Here is a 15038-nt window from a genome sequence, read left to right on the forward strand (position 1 = left end):
CGCCGAAATAAATTTCGTAACCCGAAAAAAATATCGTAACCCAGAACAGTTTTTTCCAATCTAACATTTTCGTATCCCGGAAATTTCGTAACGCGATCATTTCGTATCCCGGGGTACCACTGTATTTTATACCCTGTCATCTTTGACATCTCTCCACTCTTTTCAAAGTCCAGTTAATTTTCTCTTGTTTTGTAAATCAGAAGACTAGATAGATAGATAGATAGATAGATAGATAGATAGATAGATAGATTGATAATCCAGACTGTGTTACTTAACTGCAGCCAAAGCATGTGTTTTCTTGACATAAAATATTAATTTTCTCTTGTTCTTTAAAAGAGTGGACTAGATAGATATATAGGCCTGAGACAAATGGGCCAAAAGCTCCATCTTGCCACAGAAACTAGAGTTCCGTAGAGCACGGCAACTGCACGTTCCAGAACCCTAATATGTGCGGGTGGCTGCCTGATGGGGCCTCCCGTCCACAAGGGGGCCTCCATCTTTATGTAAGCGACGCACAGTGACCGCATGTCATTGCACATCTCTTATGTCACGAGTGAACCAGTCGTGCATTCACAACGTAACCCAGGCACTGCAAAAAGAACCCAGGAGAACTGGGTTCATTTTAATCAGGAGGGACGTCACACGATATGGCGGCTGCAGTGTCCCTCCGGAGTTAAAACAGGCACCTGCAGATTTCCATTTTCGGGTGGTCTGTCTCGGCCCATAGCAAGGTCACTTGACAGCTAGATACAGGGTGTATCTCCTTTATCCAAAGTGGTTGGGACAAGAAGTGGTTTGGATTTCATTTTTTTTAAAAAAAATTAAGAACACCTGTATTTGCACACACACACATACACACACACACACACACACACGTGCACCTGCGCCATACGCAGGTGTGCCATACATGGCTTTAACCTTATGTGGAAGGCAAGCCCCAGAAGCAATAATGGTGTGTGCGCATGCAGTGCACACGCCATATCACATGCAGGAGCATACGGACATTGTTTTAAATGGGGCTTGAGCATACACATTTTTTCCTTTACTCAGACCCCTCACATATGGAAAGGGCCCACTGTGTGTGTGCACAGTACTCCCTTCCCTTACGTGGGGGGTCCGTTCTGGACACACACACACACCATGTAAAGGGAAAACCACATATGTTCATGCCCCATTCATTAGACTGTACCGCAGCTTCAGTGTATACAGCCAGGAAAGGGAAGCTTACGTATGGCGCAGGCTGACTATATAATGAGATATCTTGCAGATGGTACTCAAATCTTAACACAAAATTCATTTATGTTTCATGTACACATTATACACATAGCCTGGAGGTGATTTTATTCACAATATTTTTAATTATTTTGTGCATGAAACAAAGTTTCTACACATTGAACCATCAGAAAGCAAAGGTGTCAATATCTCAACCATGCATGAAAAAAAACTTTGGGTTTTGGAATATTTCAGAATTCTGGATAAGGGAGAATCGACCTGTAGCTAGAAGATGGGAGAGAGTGAGAGGGATGCCCAGATTGTATTAATTTGCTGCAGGCACATCATATATGTGGTTTTTTTGTTTTGGTTTTTTAACAGAAAATGCTTTCTGGTGCTTTGTAAGCTCACATTTCTCCTGGTTTTATCACGATAACATTATGAAACATCAAACTGACTCTGAGATGTCATTATGTCTCTCCCTTTCCCTTGCTTTATTTGATGCCCTGTTACTCTTATTAATATCTTTTCCTACCAGATGCAAATGTCAAAACATATGTCTGCTATGACATTGAAGAAAGGAGAGAAGGTAGTGCCTTGTTAGTAGAGGTCATTCTAACTTACTATGTGGTTAAAATAAGCCATAATAAAAGTCTTGTTGGTAAATTGTACTATGACAAACTCAGATAAGAAACAAGAGTTTCTTCTTTACTTTTCCAAACTAAATGCTTTCATTTACAAAGAATAAGTCAACTGAATTTTATCTTTGTAAGAAAGTATGTACAATCTGGGATAATGAGACATTTGCAGCCCCATTTTTCATATTCTCTAACAAATATTTTTGTAACTTCAAAGGGCTTCTGGAAGGAAAACTGAAAAATTCAGTGTTTCAGTCAACATTGCTGCAGCCAGCAAAGTAACTTTTGAGCTGACCTATGAGGAATTACTGAAAAGACGGTTTGGAAAATATGAGCTGTTTCTAAAAGTAAACCCAAAGCAACTTGTCAACCACTTTGAGGTAATGTAACTCTAATATTAAAGAAATTGTGTTGTTGTAAAGCTTGCTGTAATTCACAATGAAGGTGCTTCCAGACAGAAGAATCTTAGTGACATCAGTCAAAAAGCATTGTGCATTGACTTCCTCATGTCCTCTGCAATCCATTTTTTTCTGATAAGGAAAATGATTTATGAAGCAGTACAAATGGAAAACAAAGTCATCTGGATCCTTCATAATTCTGTGTTTCAGGAAGGGCAATTGTATGGAAGCATCTAGTAGGTCACAGAAAAGAGGTGTTCTGTCAGGTAAAAAACATCGTGTTTTTGTTATTTGTGGGTTTTCCACATTCACGGGGGTCCTGTACCCATAACCCCAGTGAATGTGGAGGGACGAGTGTACAGAGGGGGCTGCTCTCCACCTGGTTGTATGTCTCATCTCATATACTTTATTGCTTTTAGCCAATGGCCATTGCAAAATGAAAGTAATAGAACAATACACATAAAAATTCCGTAAAAACAATATACAACAAATTGTATCAGATAACAAAAGTTTAACATTAACAATTGTGGACAGCTTAGATAACATGAATATGTTAAAGTTCACAGTTGGACCCATTTAGATCAAGTTATCCCCATTACAGAGAACAGCAATCTCTGTTATGTATTTCTTCTTAGTCTTTTTAGCAGCAAGAGCAAACAACGCTAAGCGCCAGGTCACATATTTATCTGTGTCCATAAGGACACCTGGTCATATGTCTATCTAGCACTTGTTATTGCCCACTCCGGCAGGAGCTATGCAGGCTCTCAGACAGGAAAGAGTCTGATGGTAAACCATTGATGATCCCTCCCACAGCTGCAAAAACGTTGTAATTTCACATTTAGCAGTGTCTAGTCTCCGGTCTAACGTTTCCCATCCATGGGAAGCAGGGGAAGTTTCTGCCAGAAATTTAACCATACAGGTTAACCAGACGCTTGACTCCTTACTGACACATCTGGAATGTATACATATATATTATATTTTATGTTTATATATCTAAAATATTTTATATATATTTATATATACATATTATCAAAGAAGTTGCAAAACCGATTATGATACACAGGAAATGTTTTTTGACAGTAACTAAAAGCTCACCATATCCCCAAAATAATAATGCAGTTAGTATTGTACAAGCAGCGTGGGATGGCTTTGGGGGTCATGAAGAACCAACAAATGTTTTCAGAGAGAAGAGGAATTCCACAAGCATTTCTGAAGAGGCTCTTTTCCCTCGTCAATATCTCCGAAATAGACGGGGGAAAGAATATTATCACTGGAGGAAATTTGGAGAACTCATAATTTAACACTGGCCTTTTTTTTGGGGGGGGGGGGGGTTAGGCTATGTGGCCATGTTCGAGAAAAGTTTCTTCCTGATGTTTCACCAGCATCTGTGGCTGGCATCTTCAGAGAATGCTTGGCTGAAAAGGAGTTGGGTATATATACTGTGTGACCTGGGAAGGCAAGAGTGATTTGCATGTGGATTGTTCTGTTGCTAATGGCAGGCCTCAGGGTGGGAGGGTATGCAAAAGAGGATTAATGTCTGCTTAATTAGTGCTCATTGTCTGCTGGGAATCCCCTGACTCTGGGAAATTTCTCATTTGCATTTGTTAGTTTTTTTCAGGACTGGTAGCCAAACCTTGTTTACTTTAAGGGTTTCCTCTTTGCTGTTGAAATTGTCCAGGTGTTTGTGGGTTTCAACGGCTTCCTTCCCTGTGCATCCTGACATGGTAGTGGATGGCATGGTCCAGAATTTCAGTGTTTTCAAGGTCACACAGTATATATACCCAAGTCCTTTCCAGCCAAGAAACTCTTCTAGAACATAGCTACATAACCCGAAAAACCCACAAAAAACTATGGATGCCGGCCATGAAAGCCTTCGACTTCACATAACACTGGTCTCTATTTGCCAACTAGGTGGCTTACTAAGGGCTGTGCTACAAATTGCTTGGTCCCCGGGGATGAGTCATTTCCTCAAAGTGGCATCCCATAATTCTGTTTGGCACAGGGAAGTTCAACATAAGATAGAGAGTTAACACCATGTGGCTGAATCACAAGAGTTTCGGCCTTAAATGCAGAATCTCTTCATGCATCTCCGTTTTTTTCCTCCACTGGGGGTTTCCCTATTGAAAGGCTGGTAGATATCAGGAGTGGAGAATTACCAGAGAGAAATCACTTCCTATATGGATCAACTTGGTGCCCTCTCAACAGATTGGGATTATTATTTTTCCAAAAAAATCACCCAGCTGTATGAGTTACACTGTCTGTGGAAGATGGGAATTGTGGTCCAGCACACCAGGTCAGGTTGGGATAATGGGCTTAAAAAGCCAAAGAGCTGCAGGGGAAATGTTTGGCAAACTGAATACAATTATAATTGGTAGAGTTTTAATAAGTACCTAGCTGACTATGATCCTTACCTCCATCAAATTGCTGGAAGAGAATATGAGAGTGACTTGTATGCTATCAACCAAAGCCAAAAAAATAAACATTTTGTGCTAGCTGGAGCACAGTTGTAAGCATCATCATCCAGCTATAACCAGATGTTGCCTCTTCCCTTCCATTGCTGTAGGAATGACTTCAAACAGTGCCACTTTAGCCTGCATAAAGGCATTAAGCATCACACTGAAATGGCCCTTGTTCTCAAAGAGCTCTTGAAGTCTCCCTCATCCTTGTGCCACTAGATGTGATGGACTTTGCCTCCTCAAATTTTCCCAGAAAATATAGCCTGCTGGGAGATTCTGTTACCTGGAGTCCATCACATCTGGCAAACACCAGGCTGGAGCAAAGTGTGAGAAAAGTTATGTTACATAGCTTTCCAAAGCAACCCACAACAATGTTACATAAGTGGCAGGGAACAAGTCCATTTCTCCTTGCAGCCCTAGCCAGCAATGTGCTAAATCCTATTCTTAGTTCCACATAAGGGTAAACCCAATGAATCGACTAGATTTATGTATGTGCTGACTCATTCATCAAGAACTGATTCAATGGGTCTACTCTGTTTTGAACTAACCAACAAGATTTTATCCCAAAGAGCGCAAACATCCAACCTGGGATACTGCAATTGAATCCCCCAAGAGAGGGAAGGACCAGGACGTAGAAAAATCCCCACCAAGTACCAGGGGACAGTTTATTGGCTTGGGCTGGTTTGGGCTAAAAAGACAGGCAGAACTCTGTGTCCACCCTCCGGTGTGGCTGTCCCATGATGTCTTCAAGTATTGAATCTCTTCCGCCTTTCTTTCCCAAAGACACATGCTTTTCCAGCCCATGGCAAGGAAGCTAGCCTCTGCTTAAAGCTGCAGCTTTTTGTTTTTAGGAAAACAACAAGCCCCTGACAGCACTGCATTGCCACCTCCCTAGAAATGCCCCTGAGTGACAGCATTATTTCAATTATCATTTCAGATTGATGCAAACATCTTTGAACCTCAGGGTATCAGCTATTTGGAAGCCGAAGGCTCATTCATCACCAATGACTTGTTACCACTTATACACAAATCTTTCTCAGGAAAAAAGGTATGTCTGGTAATCACCTTAGCATAAAATGAGGGTCTTATGTTCTTTTTTACAATGATATGTGAAGATAATCAGAAATTACTAAGCAAAAAAAAGGAAAAAAGAAAGAAAGGAAAAGAAAACCCACACCATTGCACCCAAGAGAGCAATGATAATTTGGAAGTTTGGGCTGGCTTGTCGCATAGTAAGTTATTCACAGATCTGATTGAATACAGAGTGATAATTATTAAAATCTATGCTGATGGCATCTTTTGCTTTCAGGGCCATGTGTCGTTCAAGCCAACCATTGACCAACAACGAAGCTGCCAAAATTGTCCAACAACACAACTCAATGGCGATTTTCTCATAACATATGATGTGAACAGAGAATCTCCAGGTGATCTACAGGTAAACAGAACTGATCTGGTCTGGTGTCTTGATGGAATTGCTGTTAATATCATGACACACACACACTTTTTTCTTCTTGTTTTTCAGATTGTCAATGGGTATTTTGTGCACTTCTTTGCACCAAAAAACATTTCACGTTTGTCTAAGAACATTATTTTTATAATTGATGTTAGTATTTCAATGTCTGGAAGAAAACTACAGCAGGTAACCAAATATTTTTAAATCAACTTTAAGTGTAACTAGCAGTTAAACTAGCAGAAAGGAGGATGCCTTCTGAGCAGTTCTTAGCTACATTACTTGCAGATTCTGTGGATACTTTCAGTCAATAAGCAGCTAGAGATTAGATGTCCCATATGGGAACATGTCCTGTACTGGCTACATTGGGTTATATACTGGGGTCCCATACCAGGAGAAAGATGGGATAAGAATGAATGACTAAATATTATATTATATTATATTATATTATATTATATTAATATCCCAGTGTTTTCCCAAAAGTGTGAGTCAGGGTGGCTCACAATATTAAAAAAACAGTACAAATAAAGGCATACAAAAATAGGACATTAAAATAGAATTAAATTATTACAACATTAAAACAAGTTACATTTTAAAAGAATAAAATACAATTAAGTAGATTAATTATTTTTAAAAAAATTTAAAACATTATAACATCATTCCCTGCTTTAAAAACTTTCTGATTTAAAAGCCTGTCTAAACAGGTAGGTATTAGCCTGCCAGTGGAAGGATAACAAGGAAGGGGCCATTCTGGCCTTCCTGGGCAGGGTGTTCCACCATTTAGGGGCAGCCACTGAAAGGGCCTTCTCTCCTGTCACCACCAACTATACTTGTGATGGGGGTGGGACTGAGAGAAGGGCCTCTCACAAGGATCGCAGAGCCCGGGCTGGTTCATACACGGGGATATGGTCTGTCAAATAGCCTGGACCTGAGCCATATAGGGCTTTATACATCATAACCAGCACTTTGAATTGTTTAATTATGTTGTTGCCTTGAAGCTCAGTACCTGCTGCAAGTTTTGGGAATTCCTTGTGGGAAATATTTTCCATGAGGCCTCCTGTTCCTCTCTGCTAAGACTCACTCACTCTTCCCATTTCCTCTGACCCCACATTCCCACAAGACCTGAAGGAAAAGTCAGAGAGCAAGCAAAGGTGGCTTTTGTTCATTCCATTCCTTTGCTTGCTTTCACTCTCCCTTCCAAGTCACAGAGATCTAGAGAAGATGAGGAGATGGCAATGGCAAGGATGTTGAGCAGCAGATGCAGAGAATCCGACTCAACAGCAGTGATCCACCCCCAATAAATCTCACCCTTCCGTGTGAGGCCAGCAATGGCAGCTCCTCATGCTGTCCTAGCTGATACATATATTTTTTTCTGTCATTTTTCCTGCTGCTGTTTTTCCATTGTGTAACACTACCACATGTTGGAAGGCATGGCTTAGATGTCTTCTTATCTTTTCTGGGTCTCTTTTTATGTAGGAAATTATCACATGAGTCTAAAAAAATGGAATTTCAACAGAATAAAAGCAGTTTTGGCCAGTACTTGTCAATGATGTCGTGTCTATCCTGCAATTGCCACCTTGCATTCCATTTGCTATTCTTGTACACCTTTTCATTGATGGGTAAAACCCATCAATAGGCTCTCAATATCACCACTAAGCCATTTCTACTTTGGTGCAGTAGGTCTTTTCCACTGGAGTTCTTCTTCTCAGGCAGTCATGTGGTATGAGTGGACATGATGCTGCTCCTCTCCCCCATCCCCTTTGCATTGATGGCAGCTACCAGTACTTTTCTCAAGCCAGCTGATGTGTGCACATTCAGGAAGGTGTTGGCAGCTGGGAGCACTTGTTCCCCATGCTTTGAGAGCAGAGGGGAGGGGAAGGGAGGAGCAACACTTTCTCAGCCTCAATCCTGCTGCCTGATCTCTCTTCTCCTCCGCTGCCTGATTTCTCTTCCCTATTCCCTCCGTGGCCATTCAAAGTCTCTTCGGTCCGCCAGACCGATCTGCATGCCTAAAGTACGGCAATAACTGGGAGGAAGCATAAGTGGATTAACAATAAAGATTGCTTCAATACCAGTATGTTTCTGCATGCTTCAAAAACACAATTGCTACACTGTAGAAGCTTAGTGTGGTAATCTCCATAGAATCTTCAAACTTTGCATCCCTCCACACCTGCCATATGGCTGTAGGTACCACATTGCTTAGAATGTATGAAAGAGACTGAAAGGCTTTTTAGTAATGTGTATGTGAAAATGCCTGTCACTATCTAATGGTCCTGTTTCTACAGAAGGAATCGTCTGAGTCTGCGTTGCTCAGAAAATGCAAAACTGTAGGGAGAAATTCCATATCCCAGTGCCCAAGCTGAGGTTCTGTGTACAGAGCCATTTAAAGTAAAAAGTAAAAAAGCCAACTTAATTCTTACGAGACAGATAGTTACTCCCCTTCTTCATCAAAATGTTAGTTGCTGTGATGTTACCTTATTTTAAAGAGTATCTGTGCATGGTTTCTGTGCAGTCAGTACATTATGAAAATTGTTGTTGTTGTTGTTGTTAAATGCCCTCAAATCAACTTTAATTTATAGCAGCCCTATGAATGAGAGACCTCCAAGTCACCCTATGATAAACAGCCCTTCTCAGGTCTGGCAGACTCTGAATCAAGCCTTCCAAATATGTATAATTTTCCATTTCGTAGCTGAACATTCCCTTTGGGATATGTTCTTGCAGCACCTTTTCTTGACATGTGGCACTGGGGAATCACCCTTGAGCATATATGTACATGCAAGAAAGTTACTGTTATGCATAGGCATAGTTTAAGCTCAGAATAATAATTCTAAGTCTATTATTGCTACAGTCATCCAAAATGGCTGCTCTTTACATTTGTATATATCCTTATGTGTACAGACTTTCCTACAGATGATTGTTGAGACACATCAAACCAATAAAAGGTTTTCTGTGTGGGGAAATCATGTTCTGGAAATCAGCCTTAAACTACAGCTTTCCCATCAGTGCTCTGTCTTTAGATGTTTGACTCCACATTTATTTATTTTAGACAAAAGATGCACTGCTAAAAATACTGGAAGATATAAAAGAAGATGACTATCTGAATTTTGTATTGTTTGGTGATGAAGTGCATAAATGGAAAGATACTTTAATCAAAGCCACTCCTGAGAACCTGGATGAAGCAAGACGTTATGTTCAAAACATTGGCATAGCTGGATGTAAGCTTCCAAGGGAAATGCGATGAATAGCCAGAATCTTGTTGGGCCACCGTGTGCCCATAAGTGGACTTGCATCCGTGGAAAATAGATTTGCAAACGTGCACAATGCTCACATTCAATAGAGGGCTGCTGTTCTGTAACTACATAGCATAGCCAACAAAAAGGGACCAATGAGCAACAGGACTGAAGGGAATCAGAACTGATGTGCTACTACATAGCAAGACTGCTTAACTTCAAAAGCCTCTTATTCCAATTTATCCCTGTTCTAAGTGGTTTGAGTCTTGTGACTCAAGCCTTGTAATTCTCCAGCTTTAAGAGAGTAATAAGGAGGAGAACAAGGCTTGGGTGAAGAAACAACTGGGCAATGTATAATGTTTTTGGTTGGTTCACAGTGTGAACCATTTAATTAATTAATAACTTAAAGAATAACGTAATTCTGGAGAAATATTTATGCTGAAATTCTAAAGTAAGTTAACATCTTTGGTTAAAAAAACAAGTGGAATTAAGTAACTCCTCTTCATTTACAAATTTCCAACTCTAATTCATAGCTTTATTGATATTCATTAGTTATTTCTTATTAGTGCTTAGGAACTAATTATCATTCACAGAAAGACTTGCAGATTTCACTAACTATTTTTTCCACTCCATTTGCAAGTAGTGAAAATACGTAGATTTTAGTAATTTTTCAGGACGTAGAACCAAGTGGATTTTGTGACCAAATGCTGTTCTACTCACTCTTTATTTTTAAATTTTGTTTTTCTTTCTGTGCCAGGGACAAATCTTCATGGTGGCTTGTTGACTGGAATTGAAATGCTCAATGAAGCTCATAAAAATGGTTCTCTCCCTGAAAGAAGTGCTTCCTTGATTATCATGTTAACAGATGGTCGTCCCACTAAAGGTATATTTCCTGACTGGGCAAATTAATCTTCTCATTCAACAAGAAGTTGAAGGGGAAAGTCAGATGTTCACAAATGTGCTGTAAGATCTGAAGAGAGACCCAAACTCACTGAAGGAAGGTATAAGGAAATGTTAACAAAATGGGAAAGATTTGGTGTGGCTTCTGGCCTCTTAGGATGCATGCATCATTTAAACAGCATACCTCCAAAGTGACCTGAAGCAGCTTTATTTCGGCCGGTCTGTACAGGCCCTATAGTTTGCTTTGTTTGTCCCAACAGGTAGACTGTGGTCAACAGCTTCAAAACAAGCCAAGATATTCAGCCAGCTCCCAAAACTGCCTCCATTTCCTGACCTTTTTCAAAGCTGTTGTCTAGAATGTCAGTTTGGACCAGGGGTAGTATGAAGCTGGCTAGGGCTAAGGCTTCTGGGACTTGCAGTTCAACAACACTAGCATCTGGAGGACCACATGATTCCCATCCTTGCTTTGGATGAAACAACAGATGGTAGACTTCCTGCTTTGTTCACTCTTTATGTGAAGTCTGGAACAGAAGGGCAGCATCTGTAGCCAAAGGCCAATATAATGCAAATATATGATCATCTGAACGTAATCAGTGTGTAGAACAAATAAGTAGGGCAATTATATCAGCACCATGAGACAGAATCACTTGTCACCTGAAAAGTATTGACTTGGTGGGGGGGCTCTTTGAGTAGCCACAATGAATTCTTGTTCCCAAAGTAAATGATTGTCCAAAATCTGTTCTGCACTCAGTTTTATCATTTGTAGTAAGTGGAAGAAAAGCTGCTAAAATTGGTCCACAACACATTACATAAATAATCCAGTTTATGACCACTTTAACTGTCCTGGCTCAGTGCTAGGGAATTTTGGGAACTGTAGTTTTGTGAAACACTTAGCCTTTTCTGTCAGAAAGCTCTGGTGTCACAATGAATTACAATTCCCAGGATTCCCTAGCACTGAGCCTGGACAGTTAAAGTGATCTCAAACGGAATTATTTCTGCAGTGCGTTTTGAACCATTGAACTAAATGCAAATTTCTGGTTTTTGTTTTGTTCTTTTAAATGAAGTATCCAAAATAAAAAAACACAAGACTAATTCTTTTGTGTGTTCTCATGCAGGTGAAAGAAACACCCAAATAATTATATCTGATGTCAAAAATGCAATTCAAGGGAAATACCCTTTATATAATCTTGGGTTTGGTTATGATCTCGACTACGCTTCTTTAGAAAGAATGGCAGCTGATAATAACGGGTTGGCTCGTCGAATTTATGAGGATTCCGATTCAGCCTTACAATTACAGGTAAGAAAAAAGAGTTAATACAAAAGTGGCATCAATATTTAAGTGGATTTTTTTTTAATTTTAAGGATCATTTCTTGATGTGCATGGTCTGGGGCAGAATATTTAGCTCTGAAGGAAGAGCCAAGGACTTAATAGCATAGTTCTCCCTGTCTTGCTTGCAAAAGCTGCCTCTTCTTAGTGTATTCTCTGTTCATCAATTGCATAGAGTTGCCAGGTGTTACAGCTTGGTACTGATTTGGAGGTTATTATTTTGCAAAATTTAAGTCACTCGGGCCTGAATAGCATGATTGTAAAGTATAAAGGTAAAATAAAATCTAAAGTATAAATTATAAAGCAGAAATATTTGTGTGTAATACTAAAAAAATAGGCACTGGCCAATTCCAGGCAAGAAGCCAACCTAACAGTAAACAATAAGCCTGGGAGAGAAGATAAACAAATGGCTGAGTTATAATGAACTTGAGAAAGGTAGTGCCTGAAAGGGTTATTGGCAGAAGGAAAGCAGCCATGAACTGATGGTTACCAAGTGTTATATCACAAAGTAAAGACCAGTAAAAAGTTAGCATCTCTGGTCTGATTGGAAAAGAACATTGTTTACATAGGCGGGGACCAGTAAAGACCTCTGAATTGATTGGAGGCTAAGAAGGATATAAAATTAGCTCAAGAGACATAGAAGCCAGACTGACCTGCACCTCAATCTCTCATGTATGGTGACAAATGTATAACAGCTTTGATGCTGCTAATTCTACTCTGAGTTGATAACTACCTAGACTGATAAGAGAGAATCTCTGTTCTTGAGTGGACTAGATATTATTCTTATCTATGGCCATTATGAATATAATGAATGCCTATTATGGAGGAGTGTGTATGTGTGTGAGAGTGTTCACAAACATATATAATGCAATAATTAGGTTGCAGTGCCCACAAAATATTATTATCTTCCTTGGCCTGTGTGTTTCCTCCTCAGATGTTAAGTTGACATTCCTCTGTGTGTTATGTTTAGAGATGCCTGGCTAGGGAAAAGGAGAAGACATAAGGTTCAGTCCTTACAATACCTTAAATGTAACATATCAGAACGTAATGTGCCTAGACACTGAAAAGTCTATGTTCCTCACCAAGGGGAGTATAGATTTGTATATGTATGGAATATACAAGCTTTGATTGTGTGGGAGTTGGACTGGATGGCCTTTGTGGTCTCTTCCAACTCTATGACTCTAAGATCATAATGTGACTATTTTATTTATTTACAGTCAGTCCCCGAAATTTGTAGATTCTTTATCCACAGATTCAACCATACATGGCTTGAAAATATTCCAAAAAATATAAATTCCAAAAAAACAAACCTTGATTTTGCCATTTTACATGATGGACACCATTTCACTGTGACATTGTATTTAATGGGACTTGAGCATCCATATATTTTGGTATCCACAGGGGTCCTGGAACCAAACTCCAGCCGATACCTAGGGCCTGTTGAACTTACTTATAAAATATTTCCAGGCAAAATCATCTCAAGAGAGCCAACAACTGTATAATATTCATATAGTTCAATTTAAAATACAAATGCATTGGTCTATGACTGTAAATAAATATATTCTATACACAATAAAAATGCCACAATCTCAAATAGGTCAAAAATCTTAAGCATCACAGCAAGCATTAAGTTTCAACTCATTGGGTTTAGACCTGTGTCTGGAAGTGAAATGTCTCAATGGAAAAGTAGTTGAAATAAATGAGTTTGAAAGGCCCCCATGAAATGTTAAAACGGGTGAGGGATACTGTATATCCCTTGGGAGGAGAATCTAAAGAGCAAGACCTACCACTGAGAAATCTGATTGATTTTAATAGTGTAGTCTAATGAGCTGGGTTCAATAATGATCTTAAGCAGTGAGTGGGTACATTAATTTTTGCTTTATTTTTGCTCTTTTCAAAAGCATTAGAAACTGCACAGAGGTTTGCAGGGACAGAGTAGAAGATACATCTTGAAAAGTAAGTCTTTGACATCATGGTGCTTAAGTGTTCATGATCTGCTTGTTTTTCTGATTTTTTTTAAAAAGGGGTTTTATGATGAGGTAGCCAACCCTTTACTCACAGAAGTAGAGTTAAAATATCCGGAAAATGCCATCTCCGATCTGACACAAAATCATTTTAAGCACTACTATGATGGTTCTGAACTTGTTGTGGCTGGACGTATTACAGACAATGACCTCAACAGTATTATTGCCGAGGTGAAAGCTCATGGGGTAAGTGCTTAGATAGATCTGCCTGTTCTAAATGATGCCCTGTTCACTAAAACATTTGATGCTCTGTTTAATAAAACATTTGACACTGATTTATACTAATCACAAGTAGTGCATATTCACCAGCTTGATCTTATGGCTCTCCATTATGAAAAGTCTATATTCCGATATTTTGGAACCAGGAAGGTAACAGAGCCAGCTCTAGCTGGTTGAGAGGTATGATACTTTATCCAAAACCATTTGTCAAGATTTCTTCCTGGCCTGGCTGAATTATTTTCTTAGGCAAGGAATCCTCAGAGGTGGTTTTGCCAGTCCCTTCCTCTGAAATATAGTTTACAGCAGCAAATATTCATTGCTGGTCTCCCATCCAAGTACTAACCATGGCTGACCCTGCTTAGCTTTCAAGATCAGCTGGGATCTGGTGCCTTTAAGGTATTTTGGCAGGTTATGAAATCCATCCCTTACTGGTCAGAAGTTCATTTTTCAAGTACAGCAAATTGTGCAACATTCATTCAGCCCTGATTGGCTCTTCACAAGTATCATTTCCTGCTATTTTTAACATTGTTTAGTCTGAGAACATTTGCTGGTTTAAAAAGCAGGGCTCTAGCTCAGTCAGTTCAGATCCAATTAGGAACTTCTGGCTTGTATTAGGAAGATGTCATCCATTTTCATGCAGCTGTAGGAATGTACCTTTCGTCCTAGAATTCCTCCTGCAGTCCTGCTGAATATTAAGGTCAAGTGCGGATTAGGGTTTTTTGCTTGGTCCCACCATTTTTCACAGGTATCATTGGTGAGGATGCTTTTTTATAAGAGATAATAATACCCCCATAAATTCCAGAGGGGAGAAATAAGTGTATTGGTTATGAAATACAAAGGAATTTTTTATTTTTATTTTTATGATGGTAGTCCATTTGTTTAGGTTTCACAAAACAAGAAATAAAGCACTTCCCACACTATCTCCACCTGGAAAGCTTGGGGATTTACTTTCTTAAAATAGTAAATTGCAATTATAGTCTTAGGAGACCTCCTTGGTCTGCCTCTCCCAATTAGTTATTGTTATGATTGCAATTTTGTTCCAAAAAATCAGTCTTTACTTTCATGTTTCTCAAAGGTAACTTGTTTCTTTTTAGTGGTTTTAAAAAATCTCTATGATATAAGCTGAAGCTGAATATCCTATTATTTCTTAGATTGTATGCCATAGTCAGGTTCTTAGATTGTAT

At 39.3% G+C, this 15038-nt stretch overlaps 1 protein-coding gene across 2 annotated transcripts in view; it reads left to right on the forward strand.

The window, feature by feature from the left end:
* The window catches only part of ITIH3 (inter-alpha-trypsin inhibitor heavy chain 3), a 36185-nt gene that overhangs the window by 5736 nt on the left and 15411 nt on the right, over positions 1-15038 (forward strand). For both annotated transcript variants that reach the window (XM_042452753.1, XM_042452755.1), the window contains 8 exons: positions 2068-2230; positions 5642-5752; positions 6014-6139; positions 6227-6343; positions 9201-9369; positions 10142-10267; positions 11400-11581; positions 13636-13821. In XM_042452753.1, coding sequence (XP_042308687.1) covers positions 2068-2230; positions 5642-5752; positions 6014-6139; positions 6227-6343; positions 9201-9369; positions 10142-10267; positions 11400-11581; positions 13636-13821 — 1180 coding nt within the window. The remainder of the gene's footprint in view (positions 1-2067; positions 2231-5641; positions 5753-6013; positions 6140-6226; positions 6344-9200; positions 9370-10141; positions 10268-11399; positions 11582-13635; positions 13822-15038) is intronic.

This window comes from Sceloporus undulatus, chromosome 2, assembly GCF_019175285.1.
Source record: "Sceloporus undulatus isolate JIND9_A2432 ecotype Alabama chromosome 2, SceUnd_v1.1, whole genome shotgun sequence".
In the NCBI taxonomy this organism is placed as follows: Eukaryota; Metazoa; Chordata; class Lepidosauria; order Squamata; family Phrynosomatidae; genus Sceloporus; species Sceloporus undulatus.